General features: G+C 50.8%; 1 protein-coding gene across 1 annotated transcript; it reads left to right on the top strand.

The window, feature by feature from the left end:
• Positions 1-2,367: 2,367 nt before the first annotated feature.
• On the top strand, positions 2,368-19,504 carry GDI2 (GDP dissociation inhibitor 2). Its single transcript, XM_052789880.1, has 11 exons — positions 2,368-2,595; positions 10,793-10,900; positions 11,821-11,920; positions 13,210-13,344; positions 14,753-14,951; positions 15,333-15,464; positions 16,038-16,137; positions 17,141-17,312; positions 17,995-18,139; positions 18,383-18,437; positions 18,513-19,504. The coding sequence occupies exons 1-11, from the start codon at positions 2,551-2,553 to the stop codon at positions 18,666-18,668; spliced, it is 1,347 nt and encodes a 448-aa protein (XP_052645840.1). The 5' UTR covers positions 2,368-2,550; the 3' UTR covers positions 18,669-19,504.
• The last annotated feature ends 353 nt before the right edge of the window (positions 19,505-19,857 follow it).

Raw genomic sequence — 19,857 nt, 5'->3', positions numbered from 1 at the left:
CTCAAAAACACTGAGACATGCGTGCCAGGTTTCCTTGCGATGACGCTGAGGACGAGGGACTGCAGCTATTGTATCCTCATCCCATCTCCTGGGCTTTTCTTGGGTTGGTGACCATGTATTGGTTTTGGATGTGCCCTTTTGTACCTCTTAGGAGCTGGTGGTGATTTGCACTCCGTCTTGTTCCCCTTCTCTGTGAGTTGCGAGGATTCAGTCTCTGGCTGTTGTCTTTCAACCCTGGTGTCCCAACTAGCTGGTGGTAGACGTGAGCCAACAGCTTGAGGACCTGCTGACCATGGTGCATCGCCGCCAACTGTTTTGCTGTCTCTTCTCCTGCCTTCTGCTGCTCCCACAGCCAGACGTTCCCGCTCAACCTCTGTCCAGGCCGGTCTCAACGTTTCTACTGTGGGTACATCCATATGGACGTCGCTCCAGTCCTCCAAGCCAACCTACAGCTGCCAGCGAGGCAGTCTGTCCCATCCCAAGCTGCTTGTGTGTCGCTGACTTGTCCGACGGAGGTTCGTGGTGGTGGCTCGTGCAGATCGATGGTTGTCTGATGCTCACGGATGTTGGAGAGGAGGTAGAAAATCTGTGCCTGCTGCTTGCGCACCAGAAACCGAGTCGCGGTTATTTCTTGTGCGTCGCTCAGTGCAGAAGATTTGTCCCGGTTCCTGGACAGATGACTTCACCGCCTCGCTGCCTGTCTTGCTGCTGGCGTTGCTCACTCCTCGTGTGCTCTCCCGCCGACTGCTCTGCACTGCCGAACCTTCACCAACACCCTGTAAATGAAGATTTTTTTTTTTTTTTTTTTTTTTGCTTACCTGGGTGTTGAACGAGCTTGGTGCAAGATGCAGAGCCCAGCCGTGCCCGTACGGAGCAGGAAACATACGGTCCGTTGATGAGCAGCGTTCACCCGTGGCACATCGGGACTGGCAGATCCGATCCCCCTGGGGCCATGCAGCCACGTTCACCTCTCCAGGCTTTGCTCCTCCAAATACTAAAGCCATTTAAAAGGAGCCGCTCTGCTCCCCATCTGATCCACCGCGGTGGGGTTTCAGCCGCGTGATGGAGCTTTGCCCGGTTCTTCATCGGCCCCGGCACGCTGCCCTTGGCGTTGCACGTCCCCGGTAGATACCGGGAACGCAGACGTACGATCAAATTAAGATGTCTTAAGCCCTGCGGGTGTCTAATCCGCGCCGGCGGCCCCGAGGCGCGTAAGCAGCTTTGCCACGGCTGCTGCGTACGTGTTGCTTCCCCGGCTCGCTCCCCTTCCCCAGGATGCTGATCCACGGGGCGTTAAAACCAGCACGCGGCCGGGAAATTCCTGCCTCACTTCAAGGAAGCGGTGGGCGGTGGAGACTGGGTAGCGGCAAGGATTAAAAAAACCTCTTATATGCAAAAGAAGAAAAAAGCAAAAAGGAAAAAAAAAAAGCTCAAATCTTCTCGAAAAGGCGCTGCCTCCTTTGCGTCGGTGCCGTGCTGCGGTTTTGCTGTGGATGGGGGGGATTTGCCGCACCAAGCGTGATCCTGAATGAGAGCAAAAACTCTTCTCCACGTGTTTTGGGGTGAAAAGGGGGAAATGTGAGAGGTCCCGTAATTATTATCGTTTGTTGCGATAATTAACAAAGCGCTGTCGTTAAAAGCTCTTCCCTGCGGTCCCCGGGATGTGATGGAAAACCACTGGCCCCGCGGAGGGGGACACCCGGGTCGTCCTGCGTGGGTACCAGGCGGGGCACCCGTGGGTGCTCTGCCCTGCACCCTCGGGGGTGCCGACGGGTGTCGAAGCCACCCCGGGCCGCGTGGGTGCCCCTCGCACGCGCGTGCACGCTCGCTTTGCACGCACGTCGCACGCGGGCGTGCCCGTTGCACGGGCACGCAAGTGCCCCGCTGCGCACCTACGCGCCCTTTTGCACGCCCGCAGGCGCCCGTTGCGCGGGCGTGGACGTAGGCGTCGCGCGTGAGCTACGTGCCCGTTGCACGGTCGCGCGTGTGCCCGTGCAACCGGGACGCGTGTGCGCGCGCCGGTTGCACGCGCGCAGCCGCGCAGCCGTGGCGCGCCCGCGCGCCCAGCCCTTGCACGCCTGCACGCGGCCGCCGCCACGCCCCCCGCACACGCGGCACGTGCCCGCGCGTGCCCTGCCCATCGAGGACGGCCCCGGCCGTGCTCGGCGCTGCACAAACCCGGAGGGGAGGGGGGGGGGGGGGAAGGAGGGGAGCGGGGGACCGCGCATGCGCGCCGCCGCCGCCCCACCACGGTGGCAGCGCCGTCGGCGCGGCGGCGCAGGGCCCGCCCCCTTTAGCGACGGCGAGGCGAGCCAATGGCGGGCGGCGCCGGGTGTTGATTGGCAGGCGCGGGGAGGTGGAGGGGGGGGTGGTGCAGCTCCGCCCCCTCCCGGCGCGGTCTCTTCACGGCGGCGGCGGCGGCTCCATTTTCTCCCGCTTCCCGCAGCGCCCGGCTCGCCTCAGCCCCGGCCGGCGGAGAAAGAGAGAGAGAGAGACCCGAGAGACGCTTTTCCCCCCCCGCACCCCGTTCTTCCCTTCCCCTCCGCCGCCATGAATGAGGAATACGACGTGATCGTGCTGGGCACCGGCCTCACGGTGAGGAGGAGCCGCCGCCTGGGCCTCGGGCCTGCCGCGGGTCGGCCGCCGCCCTGCCCTGACACCCCCCCCCCACCTCCCCGGCCCCCTCATCCCGGTGCTTAGGTCCTGCCTGCCTCTGGTCCCCCTCCCCGTCCCTCACACGGGTGCTGATCCCCGCTCCCCCTCGGGCGCCGGTGTCCTTTTGCCCATCTATCACCTTCCCCCCCTCACACTCACACAGCCCCGGGTAGGGCCGCCCGGGGGGGGTGTCAGCGCCCCCCCCTCCCCCCATCGCTTCGCGTACACGGGTCCCTCCCCTGGATGCTGGGGTCTGTTCCCCAATTTTTTACCTGATTAGCACCCCCCCCCCCCTCGGACCTTATGGTCCTTTTCTTCCCGTCACCTCATCATCGCAGCCCCCCCCCCCAACCCCGGCTGGGGTGCCTGGGTTCCTGCTTTCCCCTCTCCAAATATTACCCGGGGGTGCCTGGGTTCTGGTGTCCCGCCAACCCCCCCCCCTCCACGGGACACCTGGCTCCTTTCCCCCCATCTCTCATCTAATTATCATAGCACCCCCCATCACTACCCCCCCCCCCCCAATCCCCCGCTCGGCCACCTGCGTCCTTTTCCCCCCTCCCTAACCAGACCCCCGCGCTGGGTTCTGGGTTTTTTTTGTTTTTTTTTTTTCTTTTTATGATTATAATAGACCCCCGTGTTTGGATGTCACCCCCCCGCCATCCCCCCCCTCCCCGTCCGCCTGGGTCCCCCCCAGCTCCCGGGAGGCCCCCGGTCCGCGGCGTTGTTGCCTGTGGGAGGCCCCAGGAAATGCAGTTGTTTAGCGGAGGGAGGGCGGGGGACGACGGACAATAAAACGCCAACGGGGATTTATTGCTTGCTTTTTATTTTTTTTTTTTAATTTTTTTTTTTTAAATTATTATTATTTTATTTTTCCCTTCATCCCCAAAACCGGAGGTGGCTGCAGGTCCACGGAGCCGTGCCCTCCCCAGAGCCGAGCCTGGCTTAGGGTGGAGGCAGACCTGGTTATATCCATCCCCCCCCCTCCGCCCCATCCCCGCTCCGCCTTTGCAGCCTTCGGCTCTCCATCCAGCCCTGACTGCAGCAGGAGGGGGATGGGGAGGCAGGCGAGCCCTGCACGCCTGTCAAATTTGTCTGATTTCCCCCCCCCCCCCCCAAAAAAAAAAAATCCTTTCCTGCGTTGTCGCTTCATCTCGGTCATCCCTGAAGAAAGCTGACAGCTGATGGCACTTGGGGGTGCGGCGGAGGGAGGGGGATGAGCCATGGTGGGGCTTTGTCCTATTGTGGAGGATGCAGCCCGCGCTGCAGGCTGCCGAGCAGAGGAAAAAAAAAAAAAAAAAAAAGAAATGGCAGTGCTGCTGCCCGTCAGGTTTGCTGGTGGGGATTTCTTCTGGTTCCTGCCTTCCTTCCAACCGGGGAGATGGCTGGGGACACTGCTAGTTTGTCCGCTGTGGGTTTAGTAGGGGCTGAAGGGTGGATTGCAGGTTACAAATAAGAGGCATTGTTTGAAGAAGGGGAGAAGAAAATCCAATATGGTGGAGAGGAGGTTTTCCTCGCAGTTAAATAGCCTTTCCTGCTTTTGTTTCCTCCTGTTAACGGGGAGAGGTGGCTAGACAAAGAGATATCTTTGGGGTTGGCCGTGAGGGATTTCCCCCACTTCCCCTGTTGATGGTAATTGTAAATAGAAATATGTGCGCTTCCTACTGTGGCTTTGGTGCTGTGATTGACGGGGCTGCCACAGTGGTGAAGGCATCATGTCTGCTGACACAGGACTGGGGCATGGCTGCTTAAGGCAGATCTGGTTTATCATCCCCCTGTTTCGAGTAAGGGAATAATGGTAACAAAACCAGGATGTGGCACAAAGAAAATGTGCAAAGTGTGGGAGCGTCTTCCCAGCTGCTGCCCTAGGGTAAACCCAACTTTCCTGGTTGCTTTCATTCTTTTCTCTAAAAGCTCTTCCTTTGAGGTAGCAGGAGTGACTTACAAGGCAAAAGCTTCTTCCCTTTGATAGGGAAAGCTGCAGTCTGTCTTAAAACCTGTCTCTGGCTCACCAAAGCAGGGAAACAGACTTTTGGGGAGGTGAAATATAATGAGCTTCTAGTGAAGGGGCCTCCAATAGATCTGAGCTCCATTAAAATGTTAATTTATGCTTTAGAGTGAGCTGTGGTATCAAGTTGGTAAGCACCATGCTTAATCTCAAACTGACAAATGCCAGTGTAAATTTGACAAAAGGCCTCTTGTGACATCACTTTTAAGACAAGCTAATGCTAATGATCAGCAGTTGAGTTAAAAGGAATAAATTATGGCCGTATTTTAAGGTGTGCTGACCAAACTCCAGAGCCTGAGAGCGTGCAGGAGCACTTATTTTCCTTCTGATGTGCAGGCTTTACCTCTGAAATACCAATTAGAACAGGATGGACTCCATCTCAACTTGAGCAGCTTGTGTGGAAAAGCAAGTGAATGGAAACCAGAGGTCCTGGTGCAGCCAGGATGTTCCGATCCTAAAATGCACAGTGTTGGCTCAACCATCGTGGCTGGCGAATAGTGTCGGAGTGGAGCCTGGTTCAGGCTGGGCTACAGAACTCTCTGCAGTCAGATGAGGCATCAAACTGGAAGCTTGAAGGTTGCTTCCTGAGGAAAAGGAACTGGAAAACACGCTGCGTAAACACATTCAGTTGTTTCTTTCCTTTTCCCAGGAGCCTTGAACTGTCATGAAACTTCTGCTGATGTTTTCAACCACCCTGTCCTTAAAGCTGGTCCTTGCAGAAGTGGACTATACTATTGGAGTCCCATCAGGCTACTGTTGTAGCTCAGGGAGTTTGTGTCTCCTCTCTGAAAAGCCTGACTTGCGTCTCAAGTACCCATCTTGATGATGCCTGGACAAAATGAGATTAAATGGGTGTCCTGTTTGCTAGATACTCGAGTGCTCTGCCTCTTTGCCAGGCTGCCTGTTGGGCTGTGCCCATCTTATGTCTTGTCCCATGAGAGTTACTGGTTGACTCGTCCCAGCATCCATCACTAGAACTTGTACAAAGCCCATAAAATAGCTGTAATCCAGACCATCTGGGAGAGGCAGTGAGCGGCTGTTGATCTGGAGGGTTTTTTCTTTCTCTTTCCAAAGTGAAAGTTCACTTGTTGGTTTAAAGAGGAAAAATAAATGGTCGGAATCTTGGTAAAAGAGCCTCAAATACATCCGTTGCAGTGGCCGTTCTGGTTGGGTCTGCAGGGCCACCGCTATGTAAATGCACAAGAGTGCATGCATAAATTCCACTTTTGATGGATCTGAAAGCGCAACATCAATATTTCAGGTGTTAATCTCTTTTTCAACCAGTAATGAAGAGCTCAGGCAGCTTTAGGACTGGGATTACTGGCACTCAAAATATTTCAGCTTTTCCTTATGTGTGCTAATTGGAGATCCCATTGCAGTGCCAAGCTTGTAAAGATACGTCTTAGCAGTATGGGGAAAAATAATCCCAGCGCATTTTTAATCCAGATATGACAGCCTCAAACTTACATGAGGTATAATTAACTTCACAGTGCTCAGACTAGAGCAGCGTGTTCCTCCCGATCTCTCCATGCGTTGAGCGGTGGTGAAGTGTTAGGCCATGTGTGCTAACTACAGGGCAGGTAATCTGCAAAGCGCTGGTGGTGGTGGGTCTGGCTGCCCTAGGACGAGAGCCGGTAGGTCTTCCAGCTCCTGTATCCTGGAGCTGCTGGTGGGAATGACTTCTCCAAGTTGCTCAAGTCTTAATAGCTTTAAGAACCTTGGCTTAGGCTTGCTAGGTGCGTTGTGCATTGCAGATTAGGCAGCATCTTTCTCCAGACCTACTGCACAAACTTGTTTTTAATCTGGTGCGGTAATCAGCAGGCTGGAGAACACCTAGTGTTTTTATTTTCAGACTTGTCTTTTCAGTTCACCTTAATTTACACCTCTCTGGCCTGGAAATGGCTCGGCACTCGCTCACCGGGACATTTGGGAGTGGAATGCTGTGCCCACTGACAGGCGCTCGTTATCTGCTTTCTGTGCTCCAGATGATGTGGGTTATTTGACATGAATGTTGGGCATAATTAAACTATCTTGTTTAGCCCCAGTAGATGAACACCATGGTCCTGCTGGGTTTTCACTCGTTGCAGGCACCAGTGCGCTGAACTAAGCTTCTTACCTGCCAGCTGCCTCACTGCATTAAAGCTATATAAATCCATCACAGAGATACACGTTCACTTTCTGTAGAAGCAGAGTAGCCAAACTCTTTGGTTCAAGATGTATTTAATCATATAGGCACAGGCCTCATTGCTTACGGAGCCTAAATAAAGAACGTGAAAGTGACTGCGAGGACCAAGTGGAATGTCACTGTCCCTTGCATCATCCCCTGGTAGCGGAGGGGATTGCTCAAGTGCAGTGAGTAATTGCTTTTGCAGTTTGTATGGCTAAGCAGAGCTTTGAGTCTTGCTTGTTGGGACTCCAGCGTGGTAGACGTAGCCGACATATATGCTAGAGGTGGAATGGGCAATACTAACGAGCTGTGTGTAACTTCTTGCTCACCATGGCCCGGCCCTATCTTTCTAAGACAGAGCTCTTGCTGTGCCAGAACCCACTCTCGAAAATGAAGGGATTTTGCAAAACGTTTTGTGCAGAATCCTCCCCTCAGTGCTGTTAGATGGACCGAGTTTCCATCGGTCAGTCTGAGCCTTTCTGAACTGCCGCCCTACTTGGATGTATCCAAGTAAACCTACTTGCTTCCCTTGATTCCTGAAGGCTTTTGTGTGCAGCACGTCTGTTCATGCAAGCGAGGGAAGAGCTGATGGTCTTAAGCAAGCATGGAAACACCAATACCTCTGCGTTACCCCTTAGTCCTGTTTTTTTTTTTTTCATGGATTTGTATCGAATGTGCTGTCTCTACGTTTCTGAAGTGCGTTGCTCTCTGGTTCTGTGCTTTCCGGCCATTTGAAGCGGCCGAGCTGTGCTGCAGACAACATCGATGGCTGTAAGACTTGCTCTGTCATTCATTCGGCAACACAATGCGAGCTCTCGGGAGCTGGGAGCCCATCGTAACCTGAAGCTGTGGATTATAGTAGCACAGCATGACTGTAATTTGCACGAAGATTGTGTTCGGCCCGGCTGGCAACCTGGAGCTTTCCCTGCTGCGTCTTGGTGCCCTTTCTGCTGTCAGCAGCTGCTCAGTTTTACCCCGATTGCACAGTGTTGATGTCTATAATATGGTCAGAAAGCCGCAGATTTGAACTCTGACGCTTCCTCTTTTTTATTTGCAGTCTAAACTGTTTCCAGCCCTTCCCTTATCGGTACAGGCTGTTTGTTTTCCTCGCTCCCTGACCCAAACGACATAATGACATATCAAGCGGTTCCTAGACGCAGACTAGCGCACCAGTGGATGGGTATAGGCAGCGGTCAGCCAGCGCAGCCGTCGAAAGGAATTGCTGAGCTGGGAGGATAAATCTATTGTGCATCTCGTGTGTTTTATGACTGTGCCGTTGCCTCATCGGCTGTGAAAGGAAGCAATGGTGAAAGGCCTGCACGGGCTTTCAACGCTTCAGGGCTCTGCAGGAGCCTGGGTGATATAATGAATATGTTAAATGAGCCTTGGATAAAGTAGTATCGTAATACCTCCACCTCGATCCCCATATTGGTGCTTAATGGGTATGAAATAAGATTGAAAAGGTACTTAAGACCTCTTACATCTTCTGCTGATACCCAAATTCGCTCGAGGGGGATGCTGGCAATTTGGGCAGGCAACCTGTTGAGAAGTGATGGGTGCGCTATTCTGAGAAGAGAGAGCAAGAAATGCTTTGAAGTTTCCTTAAATGGAGGAAGGAAATCAGCTGACATCTGGACTGAAGAATGTAGCTTCTGCAGCTTTTGCTGTAACTTCATCCCTCCAATTGATATTTATTTTGTTTTGAAATCCTGGTTGGCTTCCTCGTGGCTCAGCTCCAGCATGGACGTTGTCAGTCCTTTACCACCATCTGGCAGAGCCGCTGAGCCAGGGTTTTGGAAGATGTTCCAGGGGGAATAAAACTGCAGGTTAGAGCAAAGAGTCAAACCAGAGCCCTTGCGTAGAGCTGTGTGAAATCTGGTTTAACTGAGAAAATCATGCTGGCTAGTGGTGATGCACTTGGTGTGATAGTCCCACGTTGCCTGTGGTAAATCATTCATGTTTTAACTGACACCATAAAAGCTACCTATACTTTCCCTTGTGTGGTTTCTCAGCCTTGTAAGGCTCATGGTGCTCTCAAGTAGTGTCTTAACACAGGGTTTGGTGCAGCTGTGTCTGCTGTAAGGGTCTCTGCTTGCTTCAGCCTGTCTGGAAAAAGTGGAGGGGCCTTGTAGGACATGAGGGATGTGGAGCCTGTGGAGGATGGTAAGGCATAGGAAGGAGCAGCTGGTGGATCATGGAGAGGTTTCGTGGGAAGTACTGCAGCTAACTCTGTTCAGGATCCGTGTGGCGACTGTGAAGCCTCGTGGGCACTGTGTTTTAAATCACCCACGACTTCAGGGATTAAACTTGGAGCATCCCATTCTTGCCGTGCACCAGGCAGGCAGCTCTAGCTTTGCTCTTTGGCCCCCAGGCTGAATTACCATGGCATCCTGGTGGGTAACAGGCTGGCTAGCATTGCCTTGCTCTCCCAGCAGAGAAGATCTGCCCATTGCCACCTGGAAGCACAAGAACAGCAAGTCCTCACGCCAGCAATCCCTGGCACCTACAGATGTTGAGACACTTCAGAACAAAATAACCCCTCGTGCAAGCTGCCTTTACCGTGGCTTGGTCTTTGGCTGGTGAAGTTGAAGATGATTTTAAAAGCTTCCTTTACACCGAGGATTTACCAGAGTTAGGATTTGCAAGTCATGCAAACAATATACAGTGGGAGACTTTTTGCGTTATAACTGTGGTTTGGCTGAGTGCGCTAACCGATACCTGTATTGGCCAGCGTTGCCATAACTTAGTTTGAAATAAGCCTCTTACGCGCTGCAGCAGGGGCGACATGACACAGGAGGAGAGTCCTGAGCACTCCGTGGGGCAAGATGCATGTGGAATAAACATGGAGGATCTCACGGAGACACAGATATCTGCCAGGAGGGCTGAGCTGCCGGTTTTCTTGAAGGAACGGCTCCTCCGCTCCTGGGCAAGCAGATGTGCAGCGGTGGCATCTCGCAGCAGCTGGATGTGGGGTTTTACAGGCTGAATGAAAGATAATGTGACATGTGGCCGGGACCTACAAATTAGATAATGCTGATGGTGAACGTGAACTCAATTGCAGATGCAATTCTGCCTTTGGAGAGAGTTGATGCAGAGCAAGAAAGATCAGTAAAACCTCCACGATAAGCAGTCCTAAACATGCAAGTATTCAAGTTTTTGTTAGACTCTTTGGCTTGTGAATGCCAGAGCTGGTGACCGGGTTAGTTGCAAAGTTGTGTTTTAACGGGGATTTAGCTGTGCAAGTCCTTAGCTGGCTCTGCAAACTACAACTTGTGTTCCTCTGCGGTTAGTCTCAGCCTCTTGTGTTCAGGCATAGCAGCTGATCTGCTGCTCAAAGTAATCTCAGTGTTTTTAATCTCACTGGGTACATAGCAAGGATACTGAAGTGTCTACTGAGTTGATAAAGCTCCCAAATGGCTTAATCTAGTCTTTATGCTACCTCTACCTTCTAAGAGTAGCTGTTGACTCTCTTGCATGTCCCAGTGTGGCAAATATCAGCGATTGAGGTTTTGCAGAGACTAACTGAAGTCCAGGTAAGATTTCCTGCTGTCGCCCATAAATGAGGGTGCTGCCTCTCTATGGACATCCTTAAATTGATAGCTGGTGGTTTAGGAGTATAGATTTTCCTAATCTGGCCCAAATGTATGAACTTCCCAGAAGCTTCCTCGGGGGAGGTCTGATTAGGTGGTGGTTGTGTAGTTAAAACCTCTTGGTTGGCCTGCCTAGAGCAGACAGCAAACCTAGCAAGGGGTTAATCTGTCTCAGATAGAAGTCTTTCAGCATGCATGTCTTAATTGTGGAGTGAGGCAACTGGTGTGTTTGTTTTCAAAGGACTGTGCAGGTACGTTCCAATCTAGGCATGCAGCAGGCTGTCTGAACATGCTCTCTGAGAGAGCATCGTTAGGAAAAATGGCTCAAATGCAACTAACATGTCCCTTGCATCCTTTCGTTTCCTCTGTCCGTAGGAATGCATCCTCTCTGGGATCATGTCAGTGAATGGAAAGAAGGTCCTTCACATGGATCGTAACTCTTACTATGGAGGGGAAAGCGCTTCTATTACACCCCTGGAGGATGTAAGTATGGAGGCTGACACCCGCCTATTGTGTCCTCCCCAGGCTCATAAAGGGGGCTTTATTTCAAGCTATCCTAGGGGTGGATTCGAAGTAATTACTCCTAAGGGTTTCCTTTGAGTAAGAATGTTTTATGGCACTTCCACACCAGATAATAGTGGGGGAGAAACCAGCGTGTATGTTTATACTTGGTAGATAGCACTTGTTTTCTGTAGTTCCCAGTTGAGATTCAAGCGTGCAGCACTTGAGCGATCATTCGGAGGTATAATGCCTGACAGCTTGATGTTAAAACTCTTTGGCTAAATTGCTACTGCCACGCTTGCTGGCAGACGTTGGCCTAAGAAATGCTGTGTGCTTTTTGTGCCCTGATGTTACGCTTGGTCCTTGGTCTGTGAGCTAGATAGGTCACTTGGTCACTTCCAGCTAGATAGGCGCCATCTCATTTGGTTACTGCTTGCACCCTGTGATTGTGTACCCCTAAAGCTGTTAGGGTGGCTGATGAATCAGATGTCAGGAAATCATTGCTCTCCTTGCTGCTTAACTGGGTTAAAGATTTATATTGGGGAATATGATTTAAGTATATGGCCCTCTCCTGAAGTAGGCACTTTGATCAGATTACCTTTAGCTATGTTAAGCAGTATTTCGGTTCAGCAGGTCATAAATTCCCAAGCTTTAAGCCTTGGAGGAAGAAAGACTGGATGAGCAGAATAACGCTGCCTGATTCTTACTGTAAGAATTTACTGGATGTGCATTGTGTATTGCATCAAAAATCAAACCGGAGCTAAAAAGCTGGCCAAAAGCTTGCTGTGAAGAGCTTATGTTCAGCTGGGGAGATGTGGGGGTGGAAAGTGTGTACATGTGTGGGAGAAATTATACCCATAGATATTTCCTCTGCTATAATAAGTTTTGTATTCTCTCCGAAGCTCTACAAAAGGTTTAATCTACCAGGAACTCCACCAGAATCTATGGGGCGAGGAAGAGACTGGAATGTGGACCTAATTCCAAAATTCCTTATGGCTAACGGTAAGCGATACAGAGCTCCCAAATCTGCCTCGTAAGCTTAGCCTGGGCTAGTGTTCAGTGCTGTAATCGAATAAACAGCCCTTCAGCCATCTCTCCATGAACTTGTTGAAGCATTAATCAAAGAGCTGTGGAAAGCTCACTCGAGCTGATCTGCATGCCTTTATGCCAGAAGCACCACGGCTTCTGCTCCGTGACTCGTTTTGGCTGTGGGCATTTCAAACGCAGGAGATGGCTCCAGCTTGGAGTGCGCAGCAATGGCACGTCTGGAAGGTTTGAACATCCGTTTTCCAACATCCTCTATTAACGTGTTTGCATTTCTAGCCAAAGTTAATGCCATGAATTCGTGCATCGTTATTCTTCCATGGCTTAGGAAGAAACGGTTGATTCCATGGTGACTGTCAATTCCTTTTGTTCCTATTTTATGGCTTGCAGACTCTGTTGTCCCTTACTGATGCTACAAATCCTCGTTCTTTAATCTATGTGTTCCAGTACTGGGACAGGTCTTCTAGACCAAATCCAGTATCGGTGAAGTGGTTATCGATGCAACCAAGTTCAGGGGCAACTCCCTTTGCCAAATACCAACTGCTTGCTACTGGAATCTCTTGTCCCTGAAGCACAAGGGGTTAGATGTATTGTGTAGGGCCAGTCTTGCTCAAGGCTAGCGCAGTGGAAGGCTTGATAGATTCCAGTCAAGGTTTGGTTAATCTAGTCTCAGCTTGCTTTCAGTTTGCACAGGCATTGTGGTGCATTTCTAAGGGACAGCATCCCTCTGGGGATGTGACAGTGGGTGGGGACAGGTAAGTGGGCATATGGTGACACTAGCTGCTCGCAGGCCAGGGGCTAATTTGTGGTAAGTTGGCTGGACAACTAATATGCAGGCTGTGCTAGATCTGAATAGCGAGGATGAGGAGCTGCTGCGTCCAAAGACATGACCTTGTTTGTCATGTTGAGTGTGAATGAACTACAGGGAGCAAAGAGCAGCAGTGTTCTGCAGCGGATTAACATGCTGCAGGATGGCTTTTACTCAGAGGACTGATGGAAACCACAGGACTGAAAAGGAAGCTGTTAATTGCCTGTGAGCGAGCCTTGAAACTGCCTCATAATGCACTAGTGAGTATCTGCCACACCCCGTATGTTCCACAAAGGTGTAAGGGCTGTGTGGGTTGAACGTGGTGCTGCTGTTGAAGGGTTTGTTGTGTTGCAAGAACTGTCTGTCTTGTGAGAAGCACTGTCCTCTTGGCTTCTGGCTACAGACCAGCTGGTTGACTTGTGCCAAACCTCCTTTCCAGGTCAGTTGGTAAAGATGCTGCTCTACACAGAAGTCACTCGCTACTTAGACTTCAAGGTGATTGAGGGGAGCTTCGTCTACAAGGGAGGAAAGATCTACAAAGTTCCTTCCACTGAGGCGGAAGCCTTGGCATCCAGTGAGTAGTTACACCTTGCTTTGTTTCCTCCTGAGGCTACCATCTCTAAACAAAGGCAAGACAGGTCTCTGCCACCCACATTCCAGGATATTCTGTGCTCATGTAGGAAAGAAGTCTTGACGCTTCTCACGTCGTGCTGTGTGTAGACTCCACCTTGGTAACAAGCTGTGCTTAGCATAGGATTTTTCTGCATCTCATTTGACTTCAAACACCACTTGCAGTGTGAGTCTTGGGCTTCCTGAGCCTTGAGTTACTGTTTTCTTGGAGCTTTCAAATGGATCCGGTCAAGCTGCCTGTTCTATGGCTCATCTGGTGAGAATTTGGCAGTATTTTACTTCCTCAAGAGGTTACATTTGGGGCTTAAGGTCCCAGCTCTGCCATAAATATTTTAATTTCGGGTCCTTATTGGATGGAATCGTGTGTGTGAAAAATGTTGCTGCGTTTGTCAGCAGGCAAATTGGAATGACTAATTCCGACATGTGGCACCTAGCTCAAATCTTAATTGTTGTCTACTTAAATTTCACTCTTCAGATAAAACTACTGACCATTCATAATTGTGTAGTGAAATACATTAGGAGCTAGCAGAGGGCAGTCCATTAGTTTCAGATGTGGGATGTATTTAGTAGCATCTCTGAAGAGTCTCCTGATAAAGTGACTCCTGCAAATAAGTATGTAGCTTGTCTGTACGTTGGAGCCTTCCTCATGGCAGATACTCCTGTTTGCTGTGAAGTAATTGGTCGTTCCTTCAATTTGGCCATGTGCTGTCTCATAAGTGGTCTCGTGCTTAAGAGACTCATACTGGCAGAAGTAGGAGGTGCCTTTGGTGCCGTCTCTGCCTTCATGTTTCAGCAAGTCCAGTCTTGCTTCTCCAATTTGTAGAAAATTAAAACGCATAAATGGTGCCTTGTCCAATCTCGCGTTTGAAGTTTTGATGCTCGCAGCGCTTGCTTGTTCCTTGGCGATGCTGCAGGAGGGCCTGGTGCTTGCTTTGTTGGAGCTTTCATCACCACACTTTGATGATGTTAAGTCTGGTAGATGCCACGCACAGGTCCCTGCTTAGGGAAGCTCAGGTTGGGCTTTACACCGGGCCAAGTGGAAACTGCTCTCCAAGCTTTCCCCCAGCTGGGAGTAGTGTGTAGAATCTCGGCCTCCAGCCATGCCTTGAAAAAAGTTGGCCGTACCACCTCTTGAGGTCCGGTACACCAGGAGAGCTGTCAGTGCGGACCGGTTTGGCAGATGTTTGTCTCCTGCTTGAACAGAGAGCCTTGGTTAGCCCTCAAGGGCAAACTCCAGGTTATGGAGTGATGTTTGAAACACTCAGCAGTTCTTACCTGCTTCTTGATACTCTGTGGCAATGGAAAAGCCATTTAGTAACGATGTGAGTTCTGACAAAACACCTTGTTTTTAGGCTTAATGGGCTTGTTCGAGAAACGCCGGTTCAGGAAATTCCTAGTGTACGTTGCCAACTTTGATGAGAACGACCCGCGAACTTTCGAAGGTGTTGATCCCAAGAAGACCACCATGCGTGACGTGTATAAGAAGTTTGACCTGGGGCAAGATGTTATAGACTTCACTGGCCATGCCCTCGCGCTCTACAGGACTGACGAGTAAGTGTGGGTTCAGTTGCTCCCCCAAATCAGCTGGGGTGCTGGGTGCTTACAGCACAGGCTTTGTGATTTGAGGGTAGGATGTATTGCAAAGTGTCTCTGTCCCTGGGTGCTGCATGAATCTTAAAATACTGGGTCCTCTGCTGATGGGATATTTAAACTTTGTGGGTTCCTGGGGTTAATGAAACATCTCCTTCCTGAATGAAACCCCTTGTGACACTAAGTGCTTCTAAAAGGGAACTTCCAGGGAAATACTTGCCAGGAGCTGCTGGAGCGTGGGGAAGGAAACTTCACAGGAAGTAAATGTTTTGCTCTCTGAGCGTATTCTGCTGTAAGTCTTGGTTTGTGAAACATTGCAAATCATGTAACTGCCCTCTCCAGCTATCTAGATCAACCATGCCAAGAAACAATCAACAGGATTAAGCTCTACAGCGAATCGCTGGCCAGATATGGTAAAAGCCCGTACCTTTATCCCCTCTATGGCCTTGGAGAGCTGCCCCAGGGATTTGCAAGGTGAGAACTTGGTTTTGGACTCCAGTGTTTTCTCAATCCTACTCTGGCACCTGGTGGGGGATCAGATGCGTGGAGTCAGTGGTCAGGCTTCCAGAACGTGACGCTGCTTAAAAATACTGCGGTCATTAATGGTTCTCTCGCTGTCTTAATCAAGAAGCAATTCCTCCATGTGAGGTCGCTTCTTTCTGGGCTTGTTTACTGCGATTGCCGTTAGTGGTGATAGTTCTGGGTTTGCTCAGAGATGCTGTTTGCAGCGTCTTATCTATCCAAGAAGTTGGATTTGCCTACGTGGTGTAGCCTGCAGCTCTTGCACTGTAGGACTGTCTGGGTTGCACCAAGCAGATTCTTTCTAGCTGGATGTAATTTTGCCTATAACTTGCTCGAAATACCAGCGGATGCCTTGCCGAAAGAACAGCAGACAGCATCTGCTGCATAGATGTTTAAGCAGCGTATTTTGAAGCAGTTTGTCTAGTGTGCGGTTTGTCCAAGTGGAACAGAAACAAGGGGCTGGAAGGGCTGTTAAAAACCAAACGCGCACCTGTGGAACATGCTGAAGTGGCTTTACTCTTACAGGCTAAGTGCTATATATGGAGGTACCTACATGCTGAACAAGCCCATTGAAGAGATTGTGATAGAAAATGGCAAAGTGGTTGGTGTGAAGTCTGAAGGGGAGGTACGGTACCTTCCAGTTCTTTCCTTACTCCCCACCCCTCATCTTGCCTCTCAAAATTGAGGCTGTTGGTCATCGATCTGAACAAATGCAGTGCGAAAACCCTCATCAGAGCCCTAGGACCAAAACTGCTTGGCCAGTGCCGTTTTTTCCCTGTGCCAACTTCCTTAAGACGTGTTGAGCTTTTCATGGTGAGGAGTGCAGTACAGTAGTCCTACTCCAGGAGTTGGAATGAAGTCTCTGTGGGCTGGCAAGGTTGTCTTCTGAATAAGTCAGGCTGGCTAAACTGGAAAGGAGCTGCCTGCTTGTGTCTAACCTGGGTATGAAACCAGCTCTGCCCTTGACATTAAGTATTAGCCGCTGAGACAGCTGGCACGCAGCCTTTCTGCAGCTTCTTCTCAACCTGGCAATATAAAGCTAGCGAGAGTGCTGCGAGCTGCTTAGAAGCTATAAATGTGCTCCCAACTGGAGCGGGAGCTTCGCAGGACAGTTTAGCGCTTGCTGGTAGGGTAACGTGTCCCTTCTGGGGAGGGGTGACGTGTCCTGGCTAGCAGTGGAGGTGATAATCCATGCTATAGACTGACGTGCCCAAGTGCAGGGGGCCTGGAGGCTTCAAATTGGTCAAATATTAAACTATTACTGTAAAAATGAGTTGTAATGCAAACTAGTCCATTCTTATCTGTTTGGTTCAGCCTTAGCCGCGGCAAGTTATAGTCCTAGGCTGGAAGGACTGGACTCTGTAGGGGTTAGAGCGTAACTGCGCACTGAATGACAAGGGGAAGATGTGATTGATCACGCAGCTATACGTAGCCTTTTAAGAGTAATGCACTGAGATTTGGATTGCCCAAGTTGAAGCCTGCTGCTGGCAGTGAAATAAGAACCTGATGCAGGAACAGCCACCTCAAACCACTCTTGGTTTTCCTCAAAATCAGCCGGTTCCTCGCCTCTGTCTGTCTGTGTACGCACCTCCGCGCGGTGGTCGCTCAAGGTCCGTCTGTCTCTGCAGGTTGCTCGCTGCAAACAGCTCATCTGCGACCCCAGCTACGTCTCGGACCGCGTAACGAAGGTCGGCCAAGTGATTCGGGTAATCTGCATCTTGAGCCACCCGATCAAGAATACAAACGATGCCAACTCGTGCCAGATCATCATTCCACAGAATCAGGTCAACCGAAAATCAGGTGCGTGGAGAGCGGGGACTGCCGGGGCGCGTGCGGGTCTCGTCGCTCTTGGGTTTCGAGGCAGGGTGGTCGTTAAGTGGCCTCACACCAAACTCGTTCTCCGATGGCCTGGAGAGATGCGAATCAAACGGGAAATGCTCCTGTGGCAGACTTCACGTCCAGAAATCCTTCAGGCCCCAGCGAGGCCGTGCTTTAGTTTAGAGGGGAGGTGGCAGAAGCCAGGGTGCCTGTGGTCGGAAAGCCGTGTGAGGAACCCGCCGAAGGAAGTGCCCCAACCTGGGAGAAGTGGGTGAGGAGCACAGGGCTGCTCTGGGAGGGGGGGCGAGGGCTGCGTGCAGCGGAGGGAAATGCTTCCTCGTCCTTGGAACAGAGGGGTGGGCAGGCTGCTGGGGACCCCGCTGGCTTTCAGGAGCCGTCAAAGCCACAGGAAACTGAATTTTGGAGATCTCATGGGGTTGCTTGTGTCCAGGCCCCTCAGCCAGAGACTGAGAGCACGTAGGACCGCAGGGCAAGGATGGAACTCATTCAGGTGTGGTCTTAAGAGGAGGTACAAAGTGTTGGGGAGCAGGAAAAGGCGCGTGAGCGTGCAAGCTAGAGGAAGCTTTTGGAACGAGGCAGGCCTGACCCGGGCCGTTGGCCTGCCTGGCACGTACTGACGCGTTGCCGCGATGTGCTTCCCCAGATATCTACGTCTGCATGATCTCCTCTGCGCACAACGTGGCAGCGCAGGGGAAGTACATCGCTATTGCCAGCACTACTGTGGAAACCGCGGACCCAGAGAAGGAAATCAAGCCGGCCTTGGACCTCTTGGAGCCCATTGAGCAGAAGTAAGCCCTTGACGAGCCCCCCTCTCGCCTCTCTGCTGCGAGCGCTTGCGCCTGAGGCGTGAAGGCAGCGGGGATCTGAAGGCCGTTTGGCTGCGAAGAGGTGTTGAAACTCTGAATTTCCTCTGCACCTTGACTGCTTACGCACTGGGCAGAGCGATGCCCCTTAATTCAGCCATTCTTGCACCAATACTGATGCTCGGCGATGCTCTAAAACCATTCTGAAGCTCTTTTTTCTTCTTGCAGGTTCGTTAGCATCAGCGACCTGTTTGCACCGACCGACTTGGGAACCGAAAGCCAGGTTAGTAAGCGCCGAGCTTGTGTTTGAGGGGGCGAGGAGAGAGGCTCGATGCTAAACGGCCGCTTCTCTTTCCAGATCTTCATTTCTCGCACCTATGACGCCACCACTCACTTTGAGACGACGTGCGATGACATCAAAGATATTTATAAGAGGATGATGGGATCAGAGTTTGACTTCGAAGAGATGAAACGCAAGAAAAATGATATCTATGGGGAGGAGGAGCAGCAGTAATGAGAATCTCTAATTAGGAGAAATTTAAATCGGCTAATATGAATATATAAGGAACTTAATGAACACTGTACGAAATTCAATATTGTAAGGCCTGCTTTTGTAATCCCATCTCTGAGAGATTGAAGAGTACTGCACTGGTAATGTTCCCCTTTTGGATATCATGTGTTAATTATTTCATTCTAGTAGGGCTGCTGTCCAGAATCTGGCAAATTACTGACTGATTTAATGACTAACCTCGTAAGCGAAAGGCAGACTGAACTTTATTTTTTTTTCTTTTTGCAGACGTAGACGTTGGTGCAGATTTGAAATAACTCATTGACAGCTGTGTCTTACCTTGTATTTTTAATCATTTGTAAACATCCTTCACAATTATGTGCTTCTGGTGAGCTAGTAGATGTGACGGTTGTCACTCAAACCTGATTATCAAGGAAAATAGAAACTGAGCACTCCATTATTGTGGACAGCATCCCTAAAGTCTCTCCCATCAATCTAACTCTGTGGCAAGTTGTATTATGGACAAAGCCCACATCTATTGTAGCAGCAAATGTTGGCTTAGTTCTGGGCACAGAACTTAACCTCCACTTAAGCTTCTAAAACTGTTTACATCGGTTGGGACACAGCTGTGCCTAAGGCTCCTTTGTGTTTTAATCTTAATAAAATTGAGAGAACAAATTACAGAGCAGGCAAGATGTGGAAGTATTTTCTGTACCCTGGTGGCTTCTCGGATGGACCAAACGGCACTGCGGTATCGATATGACAGAGCCTGTGCTTCTCCTGTCTCCTGAAGGCTCCAAATGATTTCTGTACTGCGAAGTAAAGCCAAATTCTGGAAACCAGTCCTGTGCTCTGGTCTGATTCACTTCAGTTGTACGAGCAGCATCTCCTTTCCGAGATCCCTTGGATCTCTGCCTGCCAGGGTTGAAACGGGAGCGCTGCAGAGCATTTCCTGCTAGAAAACAGGCTCAGACTTCCTCGGTTTGGCTTCCTGGCCCCTGCTGCTCCCGCTGCTCCCAGGGCTGCTTTTGCCCGGGGAGAAGACGCCGCAGCACAAGGCCTGTCACTGTGTCTCAGGCTCGCTCCCTGCAGCCACCCCTAGTGCCTGGATCCAGAAATAGCACTCACTTGAAGCCGTATTAAATAATTCTTCCTCTCAGGGCACTGAGATCTCTCCAAATAAGAGATGCTCCTC

The sequence above is a fragment of the Harpia harpyja genome, chromosome 6 (genome assembly GCF_026419915.1).
Source record: "Harpia harpyja isolate bHarHar1 chromosome 6, bHarHar1 primary haplotype, whole genome shotgun sequence".
Classification (NCBI taxonomy): Eukaryota; Metazoa; Chordata; class Aves; order Accipitriformes; family Accipitridae; genus Harpia; species Harpia harpyja.
Note: the sequence above shows the minus strand (reverse complement) of the source record. Positions and strands in the feature narration are given on the sequence as shown.

Coding starts and splice junctions, on each gene's coding strand:
- GDI2 (XM_052789880.1), top strand. CDS start 2,551: ATGAATGAGGAATACGACGTGATCGTGCTGGGCACCGGCCTCACG. Junction 10,901..11,820: donor CTATTACACCCCTGGAGGAT/GTAAGTATGGAG, acceptor TTCTCTCCGAAG/CTCTACAAAAGGTTTAATCT. Junction 18,438..18,512: donor ACTTGGGAACCGAAAGCCAG/GTTAGTAAGCGC, acceptor TTCTCTTTCCAG/ATCTTCATTTCTCGCACCTA.